Below are 17,975 nucleotides of genomic sequence, written 5' to 3'. Positions count from 1 at the left end.
ATCTGGTATATTGAGTTTTAACATCATCATTTCTTAGAATGAAACGACGAGTCCGGTAAGACAGAACGGATGTCCCGAAGAACGCCTCTGGAGAAAACAAAACATACTGTTTACACTGGGGTGCTTTAAAAAAACAAAAAAATTGTGAACTGAATGAAGCAAGTTGATTGTTGCTTACATTTCTGCAAAACCTGTGGAATTTCAACAGTGTAATTTTCATGATTGTATATTCACAGAAAATTAGCACCAATAGATTAGCCTAGGTATAGATAGTATGATAGGGTAAGCCAGCGGTAGCTAGCTAGGCCCCTAGGCTTATTTAGGCCTAGGCCTACTACTACTACTACTACTACTAGGTAGTAGTAGCTGTAGGCCTAGGCAGTACTTGATGGACAGCTATCTTGGCGAGCTGCGCAGTGGTGTTACACAGGGAGTAGAGTTTACCAACCTGTTCTAGCCTAGGCCTAGTAGTGGAGTAGTAATTACTAATAGTAGTAGGGATATGTTATAGTTACACTGCAGTAGTTACTGATTAGGCAAGACTTTTTCACTAAACAAGGTGTAAACTACAAAAAGTCTGGATATTTAAATAAGTTATCTATAATCTTTGTTTTTATCTGACAGTGCTTCATCTGTGCAATAATGTAGTATTATAGTATGGACCTGGTGCATTATGAAGTTTTATGATTATGTAATTGGTTAAGATTTACTGCCAGCTAGAAGTCATGGATTTTGATTCTGCTCTTAAAGTTGTCGGAGATTATGGATCAGAGCAACGAAAATATCTCTACCTCTTTTCATTTGTCAACCTGTTTATTCCGATGCACATTATTGGATTGATATTCCTGGGACGAGAACCATCATTTACTTGTCACAGGAGAACCGAAGGACCGGCATGTTCTCTCCAAGTATGCCCTAGATACGTTTATGGTGATGAATTTACTTCTATTGTGTCAGAGGTGAGTTAATCTTTGTTGGCCGTCAGGATGTGTCCATAAATTCAGAATTTAGTTTCATATTTTTACCATATGTGTTTGATCCAAGGAAGCACTATAGAATTGTAGCATATATAATATTAATTACATATTCTTTTATTTATTGTTTGTATATTGTATGTGTCGATTAGCCCTTTTGATTATAATCTTTTATATTTTTTAATATCAACAATTCATAATTTATTAAAAATTTAGTTTAATAATATATTTTTTAACCAAAGAATGCTGACCTATACTTGTTTATATATTGCAACTTTGTTATTTAAATGACTAATTTGTAATTGAATTCTTCAGTGGGATCTGGTTTGTGATAAGTCCTACAAAGTTGCTCAACTTCAATCGTACCTGATGTTTGGATTTCTTCTTGGAAATTTCTTCTTTGGCGGTCTTTCAGATTACCTTGGACGCAGGCCCGCCTTCATCTGCTCATTGATTGGTTTAGCAGTTGTAACAAACCTCTCTGCATTTACGTATTCATACTTTATATTTAGTTTTTTAAGGTAAATTTTAGATATTTTTTCATCTGAATAGCAATTGCTATTACAGATAGATGGAGTTACAAATATATGAATAATTAAGCAGATAAATGAATGGTGGATGAATAAAGAATGAATGATTGCATAATGATAAATAATCATTTATTTATTCAGGAATAAAAATATATGTAAAACAATTGCAAGCAGCAGCCAAGGGTGAAATGGATTGCATCACAAAATTAATTGTACACATCAAATAACATGATCATAAAGTCACAAATCAAAAACAAAGTAAATACAAAATAGTAAAATGCTGAAGATAACAAAGCATAAAAAATATAATTCATAGAAAAATTTTTAAAAAATAGATCAAATTATTATTATAATTTTGCTGTTAAACATTCAAATATACAGTACAAAATTAGTTGATACGGTATATCTAAGGAAAACATTACAGCAATTGCTAGTGTTTAAATTGTCGTTATACAGAAATATATTTCACATTTCTCGTTATTTGTATTCTTATAGAGTACTTTATCAATTATATTAATTTAATTAACAGCCTGTAATATTGCAATTATCTTTAAATTATTATTATGATTATTTTACAGTAGGAATTTTGAATTATATAATTTAAATGAGTAAATAAATGAATTAATAAATATAAATATAAATGGATGAAGAAGTGAATGAATGAATGAAAATAATGAATGAATGAAACATAATGAATGAATTAATGAAAAATAATGAATAAATGAAGAATGAATTAGTGGAAAATGAATGAATTTATACATTCATTAATATTTTTCTTAATTTTTTGTCTTTGAAGAATCAGTATAGGCTTCTTTGTAGGTGGTGTTGGGTTGGTAGCGTACGTCTCCGCAACTGAAGTCATTGGTTTGTCTCAAAAAGTATTTGCCGGAAGTTTCTATCAAGCTTTTTTTTCTATAGGCATTATGGTAAAAACTTGTAACTTGTAATTTGTCTAGTATTCAAAATATAAACTATTTTAATGTTTATTTTGATAGTTTTAATTGTTTATTAAATACTGGAAGTATCCAAAATGTAGATAGAAAGAATTTCATTTGAAAAATTTATTGAAATTTATGCTCTGTTTTGTTTTTCAGGTGTTTGCATTTCTAGCGAATCTAATTCGAAATTGGCGATACTTGGCTATTGCAACATCTTTTCCGATTTGTTTGTGTGTAGTTATTTATTGGTAAGGATATACATAAGTCTTTTCGTCTCCACTCTCATATGATTGAAAATAGAGGAGAGAGAACTGTCTCTTATACACATCTAGATGTGTATAAGAGACAGTATATATACATATATATATATATATATATATATATATATATATATATATGCATGCATGCCAGAAATCGTAAACTTTTAAGGCTGATTTCTCAAATACAAATTCAAATATAGCTCTCATTTTACTGTTTGACTCTGTATTAATAACTAAAAATCAATTTTTTGGGAAGAGTAACTGGCTTTGCTTGTCTTTGCCACATATAGTGAAGTGTAAATCATAGTTTCATAGTTGATATTAATTTGTCATGTCTGCTGTTACAGGATTGTCCCAGAGTCTCCTAGATGGCTGGCTTCCCAAGGCAGAATATCTGAGGCAGAAGATATCCTTCTATTTATTGCTAATAAAAATGGAAATATAGTGAAAAAATCATCAATAGAATTAGATGTCCCCAGCAAGACAATCTCATCCACCAAATCATATGGATACATGGACCTGTTTAGGACACCAGTTCTAAGGAAGGAAATGTTGATACAAGCATTTTGTTGGTACACGCAATTATTTTGTTTTATGGCATAATTGGTTAACTACCGTATACACTTGCCCATAAGGCGACCCGCGTATAAGACGATCCCTGATTTTGACAAGATTTTTGGAGGATTTTTGTATGTCAGGAGTGGGGTGGGTGGGGAATTTATTATGTGGGTATCTCCACACACATCCCCCATTTTGTTTTTATTATGAATAGTGTACAAGTTTTCACAAATCATTAATTTTTCATTTATTTTAGCAACACCAACAATTTTGATTTTGCATTGTTTGTTTTCTTATATCTAAAGGTTCGTCTGTAGCCTGGTTTACTATGGTCTGACACTGAGTGCAGGGGACATAGCTAGTAACGCCTATGTCAGTGTTGCCTTATCGGGCCTTGCTGAAATACCTGGAATATTTTTTTGTTTATGGTATCTGGATAAGTAAGGCAGCTTTATTGTATCTAATAATTAAATTGTTCTTTTTTCTAATAATTAGATTGTTTCATTTTGTCACTACACAATATTAAATATTAAATATCTCTCGTTTTTCCTGTATGCCCTTTGTTACAAAATTATTTTCCCATCTATTTAATTGATGTGTTCACCTCCTTGGACAGAGTTCACAATCACAACACCAGATCCAGCCTGGCGGGGTGTTTTGCCCTTCCTCCGACCAGAACTGAAGCTGGCAGAAAACGCTTTGTTTTCCGAGGTAGTGTTATCTGGAACTATGTCCGAGGGGATCAATGACTCTTCTATTTTTTGATTGGATTTATCCTTTTTTTTATATATCTATATTTTTTTATATTTTTATTGGCTATTTTAAATTTTGCTGTTGGTAGTTAAGAGTTTTATTGTTGATCCTGGGCCCTGTGGGAGAGCAGTGTTCAACACTGAACAGGCCACCCAGGATAAAGAAGAAATAAAAAATAAATTAATTAAATCACTTCATATGTTCTTTCTGTTTAATGGATTTGTATTCATGGTTGAATGATCTAAGATGATGGATTTATTTTTCAGACTTGGTAGAAAGAAATGCATGTACCTCTCAATGATTTCAGGAGGTGTTGCATGCTTCCTGGTCATAATCTTTTCACAATCTGCAACCGGTGAGTTGATCTTATCATTTTTATAAAGTATTATCATTATTAGATATTATTATTATTACAACATTAACAATAACTATAGGTGTAATTTTGCCCAACCTGATGTGAAAATGTATTGAATACTCAGTACGTGTGAAAACACTTGCGAAAAAAATCACAAGTTGTTCTTAGGTGGGACTTGAACCCACGATCTCCAGACAGTAGGCTGGCATCATTGTGAAAGTTTCATCAAATAAATAATTATAGTACATGTGATTGTATTGCAGGAGAGTTTGGCAAACATCTGAGGACTGTATTTGCCCTGATTGGTAAAATGGGTATTTCCGCATCATTCAGCGTTGTATACATATACTCCAATGAACTGATCCCCACCGTAGTAAGGTACGTACTTTTGCACATGCCCAGTAAGGTACAGTCTTTTCAGTGGTGACTCTGCCAGAAGGGGTCCAACATGTCAGGAGTTTAAACAAGGGGGCGGCTTAAGGCGTCTAATTAGGGTCCTGGAGTAAAACCCTTGTTGGGTGAAGGGGTAAGGTACTATGGGGTAATGTATTATAGGTGTATGGTACTGTACTATTGTTTAGGATTGTAAAAATGGTGCTTTTAGACATTGTGCTTTAGAAACTGTTAATCTTAATTAGCGTGAATGTGAGAGTTTTCGTATTTTCTCAATTTATTTACAGTACCTTATTTTTCATTATAATAGTGACATATTATTGATCTAAAATCGTTGATATTTTTCTATGTAAATTGTAATTCCTTTAGGAATAGTGGACTTGGCTTTTGCTGTGTGTCAGCCAGGATGGCTGGTATATTAGCACCAAGGGCAACATCATTGGTATGAAAATGATTAACTTTCTCATTCTATAATAATAAAGCATTATTATTATTAAACAATATTGATACTATTTGTCTGAGGGGCGAAGGCCCGAGCCAGGGGAGGGTATGGGAGGGGGGTGTCCCCTCCTCCCAAAACAAGATTTTTTTTTTAAATTGGGATTTTTGGACTATGTTCTGCTTGACTGATCAGACCCAGACGAAGCTATTGCTGAGACAGATTTGGCTTGGTGTAGGCAGAACAGTACTGGGATGGGAAAACTAGGCCTATTTTTTTTTTGGTCCAACTGCTGACGAACTTTGGCCGATGGGGGAGGCCTTTACCAGACCGATGGGGGGACTTAAGCCCCCCCCCCCCCCCCCCCCCGGCACCACCCCTGCCAGGCATGTGTCTACAGTCCTTGGCACCTCATTCCCCTGAAACATTCTTGGCTAAAAATAATAATGCTGTGCTGTAATTATGTCAGTATTTAGAAATATCCAGGGTGACACGTCCATGTACACAACAGTTACAAATTTGCATAATGCTAAACTTATTTCATCTATTTTGTCTTATCTTCTATAAAACAGGGTGTTTTCAATATGTATGCCTTGTTTGGAACTGCTTCAATAATTAGTGGTTTCTTAAACCTGAGGCTACCTGAGACCTTTGGCAAGCCCTCTCCAGAAAGCATTGATGATGTTGAGAATAGACCAGCGAACAAACAAACCACCGCTAAAACATTGGTTAACAGTGAAACAGTACAAGCAATAGAAGAGAATATTAGTATGCTACAAAATGGAGAGCCAAATATATAGAGGCCAAATGAAATTAAAAACATGTTTCTCATCTATTTTTTATACACAGGTGATTGATTCACAGATATGACCACTGCACATGCACAGGGGACAGGGATATATTATATTGTATAAGAAAGTAAATTAGGAAACATGGTATTGGTTATATAAATTGTTGCTTAAATTAAGTGTTTTGAATTTATATCTGTAATAATTATATAATAATAATATTTATTAAAAATCACTTTTAATAATAATAATACTGATAATTTAATACTAGTGTTTTGTGGTTTAAGAGTTTTAAAATTTAATGACTATAAAATTGTATATTTTTATGATAGAAATAAAGTAAAATATATACATATTTATATAAAGAAAATAATTTTATTGAATTGTCTTCAATATGAACTACCCATGAGACCAGAATGAAAAATACAATATATCCTATGTGCTGCTAATTGTTGTGAGTGCTGGTTGTTTTATTATGTTTTGCTGAATGTTCTAATGTAATGATGATATGAGGTGAGCAAGTATCTGATTGCGTGTCATGATTGAACACTGAAATACAGCTTCACTCTTGATTATGAGGATGATAAAAATGAGGATGATAAAATTAAATAATGATGATGAAGATGATGATAATATAATGCATTTACCTGGTGATTTTCGAAATGGTGAACATTAAAACAAAATTAGTAGTATATATTTACATTTATATATATGTATGTATATATATATATGTATATTGTATATATATATATATATATATATATATCTGATCGCGTGTCATGATTGAACACTAAAATACAGCTTCACTCTTGATTATGAGGATGATAAAAATGAGGATGATAAAATTAAATAATGATGATGAAGATGATGATAATATAATGCATTTACCTGGTGATTTTCGAAATGGTGAACATTAAAAACAAAATTAGTAGTATATATTTACATTTATATATATGTATGTATATATATATATATATATATGTATATTGTATATATATATATATATATTAGGCCTACAATGAGAACACCTATATATGAGCGTATAATTGTCAAATTATTGTTGTTATTACTAATAATAACTAATCTAAACTTAATATAATCACTGTCATTTCAAAATTATCACCATTTTTATGATTAAACGTATAGCAACTTCAGAAATGAATTGCGAATGGATTATGTCGACGTCCCATACTTACCAGGGTGAATCCAGATTTTTTCAAACAGGGAAGGGGGCTCAATATTTTCAGAATAAATAAATGAGTAGTGGTTATATTAATACACAGCATTGATATGCATTGAAAAATTCAGTGACAAAACGGGCGTACCTGCCCCCCCCCCAGATGTGTACCACCACACACACACACACACACACTGGATTCGCGCCTGCCTTCTACTGACCCATTGTGGTAACTATGCTCGAAGCTTCACAGACGTATTATTAAACCCCATTGCTAATATTAATATATTCCTTATGAAAGTCACGACGTCGCTCGCATACACCGTACGGTTCAATGTAAAAGTCGTCAGCGAGTACGTCTATTTACAACAGTAGTATTGCAGCTAAATTAATTGAATTCTTTTCAGTAATACTTGATGGCGTTAAGTAGACTTGATTGAAATAATAAGCATCATTCAAAACGAATTATCTTGCATGCATGTACGATGTTCTACTTCTGATAAAGCTTTAAGAATTCACTCAACTTGGTCCGAGATTCTACGAGGCGGTTGAGTGCGGAATATGCTAAGTATAGAAGAACCAATATTATTTTTTAATTTGAGAAGCATTAACTGCAGCATTTCTGCATTTTTATACAAGTATATTTTAGCTAAACTAAAATTGCATTATTTTGCGCAAAAGGCTCTTCCATTATATCTCAAGGGGTGTACAATCCATTCAAAGTACACAGTAATTACCTTGCTGTCGATTGCCGCTGTTTGGCAGTTCTACTTTCCGTTCGCTGGTGGTTGTCGACCAATCCAGTTTCTCAGGCTGCGACGATGTTGGTACCTTCTTCACATCTTAACAAAAATGAAATAAAACGTTATATCATGACGTCACTATGTAGGGGGAAACGATAATAAGTGCATCGTTATTGATTGTATATCCCCTGCGTGTTTAATGCGATATTTTAGGTGAACTTGTATTCTTCATCCCTCATTATTATTTTTGTTTTGAATTAAAACATGTCTACAATCATGACTGACTTAACAGTAAATTATCATACGAATACACGTGGGACTGCAATTAAACATTATTATCTATTACCATGATGGCACTTGAGGTCGTGATGGAGAACGACGTTTCTTGACCTCACCATCTCGGTCCAACTATTATTGGACCTCACCGGTACGCTGTGGAGGAATGAAACGCACAATGCTTCGGGATTGCTTGAACTCTGCCTTAATAGGAAAGTACCCCTCCGTTGTGACGTCAGTAAGTCGTTGGCTGCTTTCTCAGAAAGGTTTCCATAGTAATAACTATACGAAAAATTATTTTGTGTTAGCTATTTTTGCATCATTTTGCATAAAAATCGTTATTTACAAAGAACATTTCTGATTTCAAGAAAAATAATATATTAACACATAAGCTATATCCTTACCTGCCAATTGCTTCTGCCTGAGGGGGAGAGAAGAATTAAAAAGTATAAAAGTTAAGGTATACATGTAGGCTTATTGAGGTCTTTCGGCTTAAACTGAGATAAATAGTAGGTTAGGTAAACAACGATGATCAATGCAGATTTAAAGATAAAGGAAAATAAAAATGATAATATTTTTAATGTCTTACACAACTGATGTTTGTCTCTGTATACGCCTATATTAATAGCGATGGAGGCATTATGTTCATTGATAAAGACAATGATGCGATGGACGATGATGAGCCAGTGATAACGTAATATACTAGATATTTTTTGTATAACATGATTTTTTTATAAGTAAAATCATCACCTGGTGAATAACATTTTCTAACTGAGCTTTTACATTTTCGGGTAAGCAGGTCTTCGTGTCATTTTCACTTGCTTTCACTGGCGGGAAGATTGCACGACTCAAGTCCAGGCCAAACTTATTAGGCGTATATAACTCACTTGCATCACGTGATTTGGGGGCGTGGGGTTGTCTTAGCAACGGCTCCCGTAGACACCCTGTACGACGTTGCCGACGAATGAAATCCTGTACAGAAGTTCCCGAATCCCGTAAAAGTTTGTCGGTTGCAGAAGTTACAAAGTTCGAGCTCATCCAGTCAACGAATCTCTTGAAGTATTTCTTATCGATAACTTGCTCTTCAAATAAATCGAATATTGTTTTTATTTCTAAATGTATTGACACCTACATCATATGTCTTAATTTAGACCATTGCATCAAATGGTATTATTTTTTGATTCATTTTGTAGTAGGGCTACAGTACAATAGAAAGATTAAACGAAAACGTACACCTGCTTGATGTTTGATCTTATACGCATCTAGATGTGTATAAGAGACAGCTATTTATGGCAGATCAAATTATAAAAATTTGTCAGAAACCTTAAGCCATGTCCAGATATCAAATTTTATTTGACAAAGACATGTCTCAAAGTGGTCATAATGACATCACATCATGACCATATAAAGGCACATCATGACTATATATAGGCACATCATGACTATATATAGGCGCATCATGACTATATATGGGCAGACAAAGAAAATTTGATAGTGTGGGCAGAGCTTTAGCTTCCATATTACCTGGGAAAAATGAACTCAAAGTTTCTTCAGTTTTTTTCTGTCGATGACCTATGTTCTTCAGTAATTGTTGGACAAAGAAAATCCACCGTGTCTGAGAAGGAATCATGCATGTAATAGGGCTTAGTTACATCATAAAGTTATACCTTGTTATATACATTATTTGGCCGAAAGAAAAGGAATGTCTCTACCTGTGATGCGTCCTTGAACCATGTACTCCATACGTATTCTGCAAGATCTTTACTATCCTCATCAACATCATTAATAGCTACCTCATCTCTAAAAACCTTAATTTATATTGGATTAAAAAAGAAAAAATAATATGTTATTATTACAGGATCACCAAAGGCCGCCCAAGCCCGAGGGCTGGCCGGCTACAACGATAAGGTCTAGTGAGGGGCTGCCTTTCAATCGAATGGCAGGCCGCAGTGGGGTATTGTGTGCGTAACCCTAGAAGTTATGGCCTTAAAGTTTTTAGATATATAATTTAGACAATCATGTTCAAAATTGACATTTTTTCATTACTCCTTTTATCTACTGTTCATCCTAAAGGCCTGGGGTCAGTATGAGCCCTGGGCATAAGGCTTTGGAGAGTCTCTTTCAGGGGGAAGCTCATCAGACCTAAAGATATTGCCTAAATTAATCAGGCATAGGCCTACACATGCCAACCTTTGGATATTTTTGCTGGTCCCACATATCGAAAGCGTAAACGTGTGCAGTAAAATTGCATGTTTGTTTGTGTGGGACATGCGCGCATTCCTGGATATTGAAGAACGCTTTCTGATTGGTCATTTGTTAAGATTGACTGCCTTGGAGAGGCCCTGGCCCAGTTGTAACAGAGAAAATGTGCAAAATTGCTCAATACAATGACACTAACTTTTAAAATGTTTTTAGCCTCTTGTATCTTCGTTTTCAGATCCTCTGTCCACGTGTACAGAGTGTTCGTCTCATAGCTTGTTCCCATTGCGTAAAGTAATCGGCCTACGTCAGTCATTACTTCACTGTATTGCGTGACAATACTAGCATAGTCTATTAAACATATGTATTGAAATAAGAATTCAATCATGCGTTGTGTACCTTAGGTCTAATTCTTTTCTTACCGAATAATGCTTGGTTCACCCATTGTTAACTAGTCCATTTAAGTTACACGTCCTATCCAAACTTCACTAAAAATATATATGAAATATATTTTATATATGTCAGGCACGAGCAGATTATTGGATATAATTGATGAAATCAAATATAAAGCAATATATACCTTTGATACTCGTTAACATAAATCCTACTTCGAATATTAAGCTGAGTTTCTGAACAATGACCTCCACGTCAGAAGTCCACCGTGGAAGTCTGTTCTTGACAATTTCATGCAGAAGACCAAGGTGATAAGCAACTTCCTTGCACAATTGAAACAGGTGCCGATGTTCCGCGTCTGACGTCATTTCATTTCGTGCCTTCTACCTATAAAATGTAAGAACTTAATAGACAGTAGGGGCCTACTAAAAACGTATGTTTTAATAGTCGTAAAGCATAGCATCATTTTGTTTCCCTATTACTGATTATGTGTTAGTATTTTTTTATACTGTTATTTTGCAATTTTAATGACGACACGGCCTTGTAGAATAACATCCTCTAGGTGAGACAAGCTTTCCGTGTAAAAATAAAGTTTTAATAATAATAATAATAATAATAATAATAATAATAATAATAATAATAATAATAATAATAATAATAATAATAATGTAATAAGCATTATGGCGGACTGCTATCAAGGAGCCAGAGAGCTCATTAACATTCAAGGGAGGGGGAACGATGTTCATGGTTATATATTAACCCCTTCCTCTTATAAGCATTACTAGATCCTCTCTCCATCTGTGAAAGTCCTTCACATTTCCCCATGTTCTTAATCAAACATACATAGCGGACCCGTAGGTTAATTGTTCGACACAGGTCCTCCTATAAATGGCCCGTGAGTATTGCTTAATTGCTGGAGACAATCAAAAACGCAATAAGTGAGGGATTCGAACCCAACCTACTTAAAGTGCTTGCTTTACTTCTATTTATTGCAACAGACTAACGGCTCACCATATTACTCAAGGTCAGAGAGTACCGACACTTTCGCTGCTTCGCACTTCTTAAGCAGCCCCGGCTTTAGCCTTCAGTGACAACAATTTAAATATTCACTCTCATTTTCAAAGTTAGTCATTCCTACCTTTCCAAGTTTCAATCCTATTGAAGAAACATTGTCGACTGTGAGGCTGTCTGTCGTTTGTACTGTATGAAATCACAGGAGCGCATGGTTACGAATGTTTTCTGTCTGTTATTGCTGGTGTTTACATGCGACATTCCAAACTATTATGCCGACAAAACCATAGTAACACGACCGGTAATACCGTTCACTTAGTTGTATAATGGCTTCGTCAATTCTATTAGCTTTATTTTGGTTACTTTGTGTAGGAAAATATCATAAGGGATTTTTTATTCTACCTAAGGAATGTGGAGCTGCCAGGGGTTCCTCCGGGCCCCCAATAGCATGGGTGTATGCAAGAGGGTGTCGGGAAGGTCGTACGCCCCGGGTCGTACGCCCCCCCCCCCCCAAATTATTTTTGTAAAGGTCCACATTTTTTAGGGCCTTTTCACAATAACATAAATGAAAAAGCATTGATGAGGCACCAGCAATTAGTCTAAAGACCTTGCCAATTCCGTGACGTAATCTATTTCCAATTCCAGCAATTCTGAAACTGAGCCTTCCATCCGCTTTAAGCGATTTTCCCACTGAAAAGGTCAAAAAAATTATGATCACGACCCACCCAGAAAAAAATCCTGGATACACCCTTGAATAGAGGCCACAAGAAACCCGCCTCCCCGCCCTACCATTTTGCCACCACCTTGAACTCAATTTACACTTTCTCCCATCCCCCTCCCCCATCCCAACCCCTGCAATAAATTCTGAATCCATCGAGGTTTGTTGATCCGCCCAGTACGAGAGATTGCCTGCCGATCAATAAATTGGATCATTTTGCAGCGCAATCTGGCAACGCATAATCATGGCTGACAAGGGAAAGAGCGTGCCTAATTCTGCTTCTAAAAAGACGAATGAACAGATTGTCCATGAATTCAATCAACTTCGTCAAGAACAGCGAGCTTTAGCTAGTAAAATGAACGAACTAGAAGCTGAGGCAAATGAACACAGGTACGTAGACCTACTTTGTTTTCGTGGAATTCATTAACCAACTGTCGGTCGCCGATGGGCAGGCCTGAAATGGTCGACCAGTTATGCCCAAGGAATGCCCTGGGCTGGGCATAGATACGATGTTTGGTAACCACGAGAGGCTAGCATTTACGCCCAGACGAAAAAGTAGAAGGTACTGAATGTCTTTCCTGGCCTAGGGTAGACCATCTCCTAGATAATAACATGTAGGCCTAAATTTAGGCCTACCTACTTACAACAACAGACACTAGGCCTACAGTTAGTCAGAGTGGGTGGGTAGCCTAGGTGGGTATTCGCCTAGGTAGGACGTCGTCGGAGATAGCACTGACGTTTGTCGCTGTCGCGTATCTGTGCAGATTCTAGCAACAATATAGGAGGGGAGTCACTCATTATTTGTGGCAATTAATTAACTATTTTATTAATGATCCAGTAGTTGTAACTCTACTAGGCCTATATATATTTATTTAACATCAATATTTTCATGATATACTGACAAAGTTATACTGTATTAATATTATTATATTATAGGTGGAATTCTTATAGGGATTTAATTACTTACATCAATTATTCATGCTTCCTTGGTCCAAATCAATTGCATCCATGCCACATGGTACAGTCACAGATTGTAAATTCTGTGTGGTACAAAGAACTGCTCAGTTTATTATCAAATGAATATTACCCTGTTGCAGATGGCAAAAAAAAAATTATGCTGTAAGTTGGGCTATATAGCCTGCTGTAATTATCCACATTGAAGTATTAATTTTTTTTTTAAATATATAAATTATATATAAATAAAATATAAATTTTATATATATATATTTTTATTAAGTATTATGTTTGTGATTGCAGGTTATGAACAAACAATTATTTACATGTACCTTGTGTATTTAATAATATTTGTTTAATGAATGGGTTCTTTGTGATTTTGTAGATGCATTTGAAATTTTTATATTAAATGATATTTTTTTTTTTTACAATTTTCTCGATTTGGTTATGTTATTGTTAAGTGCTCTCTAGGCCTTTTGATATAATGTAATGTGTAATTTACAATTGTTGTTAGAAAGTACATTGGAAAATATATGCATTTTCATTTCAGTCTTGTGATTAAGACTCTTGATGGTGTTGATGGAGAGCGGAGATGCTTTCGAATGGTTGGAGGTGTACTGGTTGAGAGAACCGTCAAAGATGTACTTCCAGCATTGAAACATAATAAAGAAGGGGTAAGTGATAGTGCATAAATCAGGTCTTAAATGGTAAAAGCTTACAAAGAAGAGGCCTACCATGTGTAGAAATGTACTGTACTACAATTACGATGTCTATAATTTATTTGTTATTGATATGTGTCCACATGCTGTCCATACTAAAATGACATCATTATGCCTAATATGGGCAAATTACAGGGATTTGTCACAGAAATTTGAAACGGAGAGCATTTTACATCATTTTACCCCAGTCTTGACTATTATCCAATCCAATATCACAATTATCATTGAAAACAAAATCAGGTCAACATGAGCCATTATATCATAATTTTATACCTGATGGACGAGACAAAAAAATGGATGCGTCACCCTCTATGTAATAATCGCGTAGGCGAGAGACGTAAAAAGGGGATGCTCATGTGTGAGACAAATGCTTGTGTGAGTTGGGAGATGTATAATATAAATACATGTTCTACATCTTGTTCTGTTTAATGATTCATTGTTATCTTTTTTCAGTTGATAAAACTACTAGAAAATTTGAAACTCCAGTTAGAAATCAAGGGTAAGGAATTGCAGGCATACAGAGAAAAACACAACATCAGAATCCGAGGGGAAGAGACAGAGGAGAAAGAAAAGGAGACAACCAAGGCTGCTGGATCTCAGAGTGTCTTAGTTGGGAAAGGAACATGATGATGCTGTTGAATCTTGATTGATCTATTCACAACCAGTTCAAGCTAGTTACAACTAATTTTTATTTCAAACATTGCAATCTGGATTGATCCAGTTGAAGCGAGTTCCAACAAGTGTATTACAAATATTGTGGCATTAAATTATTGACACTCAGTTAAAATCTACTCATGTTTACATTAAGGCTAATCTGCAATGAGGCTATTGCAATTAAAAGAAAATGTTTCTCAAACAAATTTCAATGATACCATGTGACCAAATTAGTGGTAAAACAAAGGAATTCATGGACATATACACATAATGAAACAAATTAATATCCATTGTTATATATTATTAATGATTTCATACAATGATTGATAAGAAATATTAAGTGATTTCCAAATGTACTCCAGTAAGCGCCTTGAGCACTTTAGTGGAGATGTGCGCTTAATAAATCTTATTATTATTATTATTATTATTATTATTATTATTAAAACCAAATCACCTTAATAATGTTTATCTTATGTAATAAGTAAAAACATTGTAGGTTGGTAACACTATATCAGTAATGCACATTTTAAAAAAGCTTATAAACTGGATTTCTGAGTTTTGTTGCACATATGGTAAAAGTGTGATTTACCCATATAGTGCAGAAACTTGTAAGCCTGTAAATTCTGGCCAGAAAGAACTAGGTGAGGTATCCCAAATTAAAGAATGTTAAAGTCACTTAGTGGGGTGGGGTATGACATGTATACTGTGTATGCCCATCCTATAATGCGTTAATAAATAATTTATTAATATGATTGCAGTATTCAGAGAGTGATTTAACTGCACTAACAGGAAATGTACACTTTAAAATTGCATCAAATTTATTCATTTCTTGTTGACTGAATGTTTTCTGTTTCCATGACACCAAGTTTGATGATGGATAAACTGTAAAACAAGGCTTACGATGTTTATTATTCATCAACTTGAATTAAGGTTAGAGCTAGAGTGTGCCCTCAATCATTACGAATATGTAAATGTTTCAGCCTTCTATTATTAGCTTAAATAGACAGCCTGCTCTGCACACAGTTTTATATTTCTTTTTAATGTTAATGTGTTGTACCACATTATATATGTATACAACAATTACACTGTTCCTGGATTGCTTAGCATCCATCCATGTGGCTGTGGATAAGTCTACGTTTTAATGTTAATCAAATCAGGATGTTCTGTTAATATTTGTTTATTTTTTAAACCTTTTTTTACAGCCTTTACTATCTTCCTCTAGTTAAATATTATGAATAAATATTGCTTTCTAAGCAGCTTAAAATAAAATTATATTTCATTTTGTAATGGTACGAGTCTTAACCTAATGACATGACTGTGCTGATTAAAACAAAGTTAATTGTTGTCTGCAATTACAACCCTGAGCCATAGTAAACAATAAAATCTCTCCCCATAGATTTTATTCAAACATTACTTAAAGCTGATTTTACACTAGGCAATTACAACAAAATACAAATAAAATCTCTCCCCATGAACCCCATAGACTTTATTCAATAATTACTTAAAGCTGGTTTTACACTAGGCAATTACAATAAAATACAAATAAAATCTCTCCCCATGAACCTCAGAGATGTTATTCAATAATTAGTTAAAGCTGGTTTTACACTAGGAAATACAAATAAAATCTCTCCCCATGAACCCTAGAGATTTTATTCAATAATTACTTAAATCTGGTTTTACACTAGGCAATTACAACGAAATACAAATAAAATCTCTCCCATGAACCCCAGAGATTTTATTCAATAATTAGTTAAAGCTGGTTTTACACTATGCAATTACAACAAAGTACTGTACAAATAAGATCTCTCCCCATGAACCCTTGAGATTTTATTCAATAATTAATTAAAGCTGGTTTAAGTGAATTTATCATTTCTATGGGATTTTTTCGCTTCAGCAGAATCAGTAGTTTCAATGCAAAAAAAATGCGCAACCAATCAGAGCTCAGGAAGCCGAACCGACGCTTTGGGTTCGCGCAAATAAATTCGCCTAATGGAAAACGGGCTTTATATCAGATTGACATTAAACGATTAATTACTTTCACTTTGGTTCCAAGGAAAAATAGAATAGGGTTAAATACCCCCCCCCCCCAGCTAAATATGGAATAGGGTTAGGGTTAAATCAGTCGGACATAACCTTCAGTTATCGTGGTAACAAGCGTAAATTTCCTGATTAGTGAAACATTTTACGCAAATGAGCAATTAGCATATTCACACACGTTCCAAACAAAAACAATATACTCCGTCGTTTATTACCATCTTGCTTATGCAAAGTTTGAAACCAACCAGACGTTTCCAAAGTTTAGTTACCGTGGTAACTAGCCTAAATTACCTGATCAGTGAAATATTAATTATGAAAAAATGAGCAATTAGCATATTCACACACATAACTTGTTAAAAATAAATTCTTAAAAATGGTTATAGTTATATACTAAACTTGCCACAAATCCCTTATTTTTTTTTAAACAATTCTGGACAGCGCCACCAACGATAAAGTTAATTTAAGAGCAAGATTATTACATTTTTAGAGAAATCGGAAAAAAATAAATCGCATAGGTACACCAATTAAATTATGTATGGTGCGCAGTAAGTGCAATGGAGACTGAGTAACCCGAAATTCGGACCTAGAACAAAGCTAGTCGATGACAGGACGATTACACTTTTTGTTTTATAAGAACATATTTTTTAAGAACACTGAGGCTGAAATTGCCCGGCCTAATAATATAAGAACAAAATAAGAACAAATTGAGGCTGAGGTAAAATTTCAGATGACGTTATTAAAAAATAAAATAACCCCAAAAAATCTTATTTGTACCTTATTTGCACACAGTAGATGTGACTATACAGTATCCCTCTATATAAGAGTACAGTAATACACCAGGCCCGTATCCAGGGGGGGGGGGGTCAGCTCATTTACAGTCGCTTTTAATCCACTCTTTATATCAAACTTTGCTATTATTCATTTAAAAGCAGAATTGATTTTGAATTTTTATTCGTAATGGTTAGGAATTTATACAGTAATATTTTTCATTTGGGAAACAATTTGCTTGTTTCTCATGTCCTCCACTGGTAATTTTTTGATAGGCCCTATCGCTGTGTTCACGGACATAGAGATTAACATGATAAAATGCCTTCAAATTAGTCTAC

At 34.4% G+C, this 17,975-nt stretch overlaps 3 protein-coding genes across 7 annotated transcripts; 2 read left to right on the top strand and 1 right to left on the bottom strand.

Moving 5' to 3' along the window:
- Positions 1–52: 52 nt before the first annotated feature.
- Positions 53–6,358, top strand: LOC117118774 (solute carrier family 22 member 15-like). Of its 2 annotated transcripts, none has more exons than XM_033263478.1 (11): positions 53–209; positions 625–959; positions 1,290–1,495; positions 2,301–2,430; positions 2,599–2,690; positions 3,050–3,274; positions 3,566–3,700; positions 4,280–4,368; positions 4,632–4,746; positions 5,131–5,203; positions 5,773–6,358. In XM_033263478.1, exons 2-11 carry the CDS (start codon positions 726–728, stop codon positions 5,998–6,000), a joined length of 1,527 nt encoding a protein of 508 aa, XP_033119369.1. In that variant the 5' UTR covers positions 53–209; positions 625–725; the 3' UTR covers positions 6,001–6,358. The 2 variants fall into 2 exon arrangements, with proteins under 2 accessions (XP_033119369.1, XP_033119374.1); XM_033263483.1 differs by having other exon boundaries at positions 93–158.
- Positions 6,359–7,347: 989 nt separating this feature from the next.
- LOC117118798 lies at positions 7,348–13,491 on the bottom strand. Of its 4 annotated transcripts, XM_033263500.1 has the most exons (11): positions 12,910–13,254; positions 11,915–11,976; positions 10,964–11,163; positions 10,583–10,734; positions 9,897–9,992; positions 9,709–9,799; positions 8,935–9,266; positions 8,589–8,605; positions 8,255–8,466; positions 7,903–8,007; positions 7,348–7,729 (listed from the first exon to the last, which is right to left on the bottom strand). In XM_033263500.1, the coding sequence occupies exons 3-11, from the start codon at positions 11,142–11,144 to the stop codon at positions 7,656–7,658; spliced, it is 1,260 nt and encodes a 419-aa protein (XP_033119391.1). In that variant the 5' UTR covers positions 11,145–11,163; positions 11,915–11,976; positions 12,910–13,254; the 3' UTR covers positions 7,348–7,655. The 4 variants fall into 4 exon arrangements, with proteins under 4 accessions (XP_033119391.1, XP_033119417.1, XP_033119399.1 ...); XM_033263526.1 differs by lacking the exons at positions 11,915–11,976; positions 12,910–13,254 and adding an exon at positions 13,473–13,491; XM_033263508.1 differs by lacking the exon at positions 11,915–11,976 and having other exon boundaries at positions 12,910–13,255.
- On the top strand, positions 12,045–15,194 carry LOC117118820 (prefoldin subunit 2-like). Its single transcript, XM_033263537.1, has 4 exons — positions 12,045–12,076; positions 12,728–12,895; positions 14,010–14,133; positions 14,632–15,194. The coding sequence occupies exons 1-4, from the start codon at positions 12,060–12,062 to the stop codon at positions 14,803–14,805; spliced, it is 483 nt and encodes a 160-aa protein (XP_033119428.1). The 5' UTR covers positions 12,045–12,059; the 3' UTR covers positions 14,806–15,194.
- Positions 15,195–17,975: the final 2,781 nt, after the last annotated feature.

The sequence above is a fragment of the Anneissia japonica genome, unplaced genomic scaffold (assembly GCF_011630105.1).
Source record: "Anneissia japonica isolate Jap-2015-1 unplaced genomic scaffold, ASM1163010v1 scaffold7370_len818893_cov191, whole genome shotgun sequence".
NCBI classification, from domain to species: Eukaryota; Metazoa; Echinodermata; class Crinoidea; order Comatulida; family Comatulidae; genus Anneissia; species Anneissia japonica.
The sequence above is the reverse complement of the archived record's forward strand: the minus strand, read 5'-3'. Positions and strand labels throughout refer to the sequence as shown.

What these genes read in the sequence shown, in the direction of transcription:
- LOC117118820 (XM_033263537.1), top strand. An exon ending in GCTGAGGCAAATGAACACAG is followed by an intron (nt 12,896 to 14,009) that starts GTACGTAGACCT and finishes TTTTCATTTCAG; the next exon opens with TCTTGTGATTAAGACTCTTG. An exon ending in TGAAACATAATAAAGAAGGG is followed by an intron (nt 14,134 to 14,631) that starts GTAAGTGATAGT and finishes ATCTTTTTTCAG; the next exon opens with TTGATAAAACTACTAGAAAA.
- LOC117118798 (XM_033263526.1), bottom strand. Translation starts at nt 11,144, where the DNA reads ATGACGTCAGACGCGGAACATCGGCACCTGTTTCAATTGTGCAAGGAA. An exon ending in AGGCTAAAAACATTTTAAAA is followed by an intron (nt 9,993 to 10,582) that starts GTTAGTGTCATT and finishes ATATAAATTAAG; the next exon opens with GTTTTTAGAGATGAGGTAGC. An exon ending in TTTGAGTTCATTTTTCCCAG is followed by an intron (nt 9,267 to 9,708) that starts GTAATATGGAAG and finishes ATTTATTTGAAG; the next exon opens with AGCAAGTTATCGATAAGAAA.
- LOC117118774 (XM_033263478.1), top strand. Translation starts at nt 726, where the DNA reads ATGGATTTTGATTCTGCTCTTAAAGTTGTCGGAGATTATGGATCAGAG. An exon ending in TTTATATTTAGTTTTTTAAG is followed by an intron (nt 1,496 to 2,300) that starts GTAAATTTTAGA and finishes TTGTCTTTGAAG; the next exon opens with AATCAGTATAGGCTTCTTTG. An exon ending in CACCAAGGGCAACATCATTG is followed by an intron (nt 5,204 to 5,772) that starts GTATGAAAATGA and finishes TCTATAAAACAG; the next exon opens with GGTGTTTTCAATATGTATGC.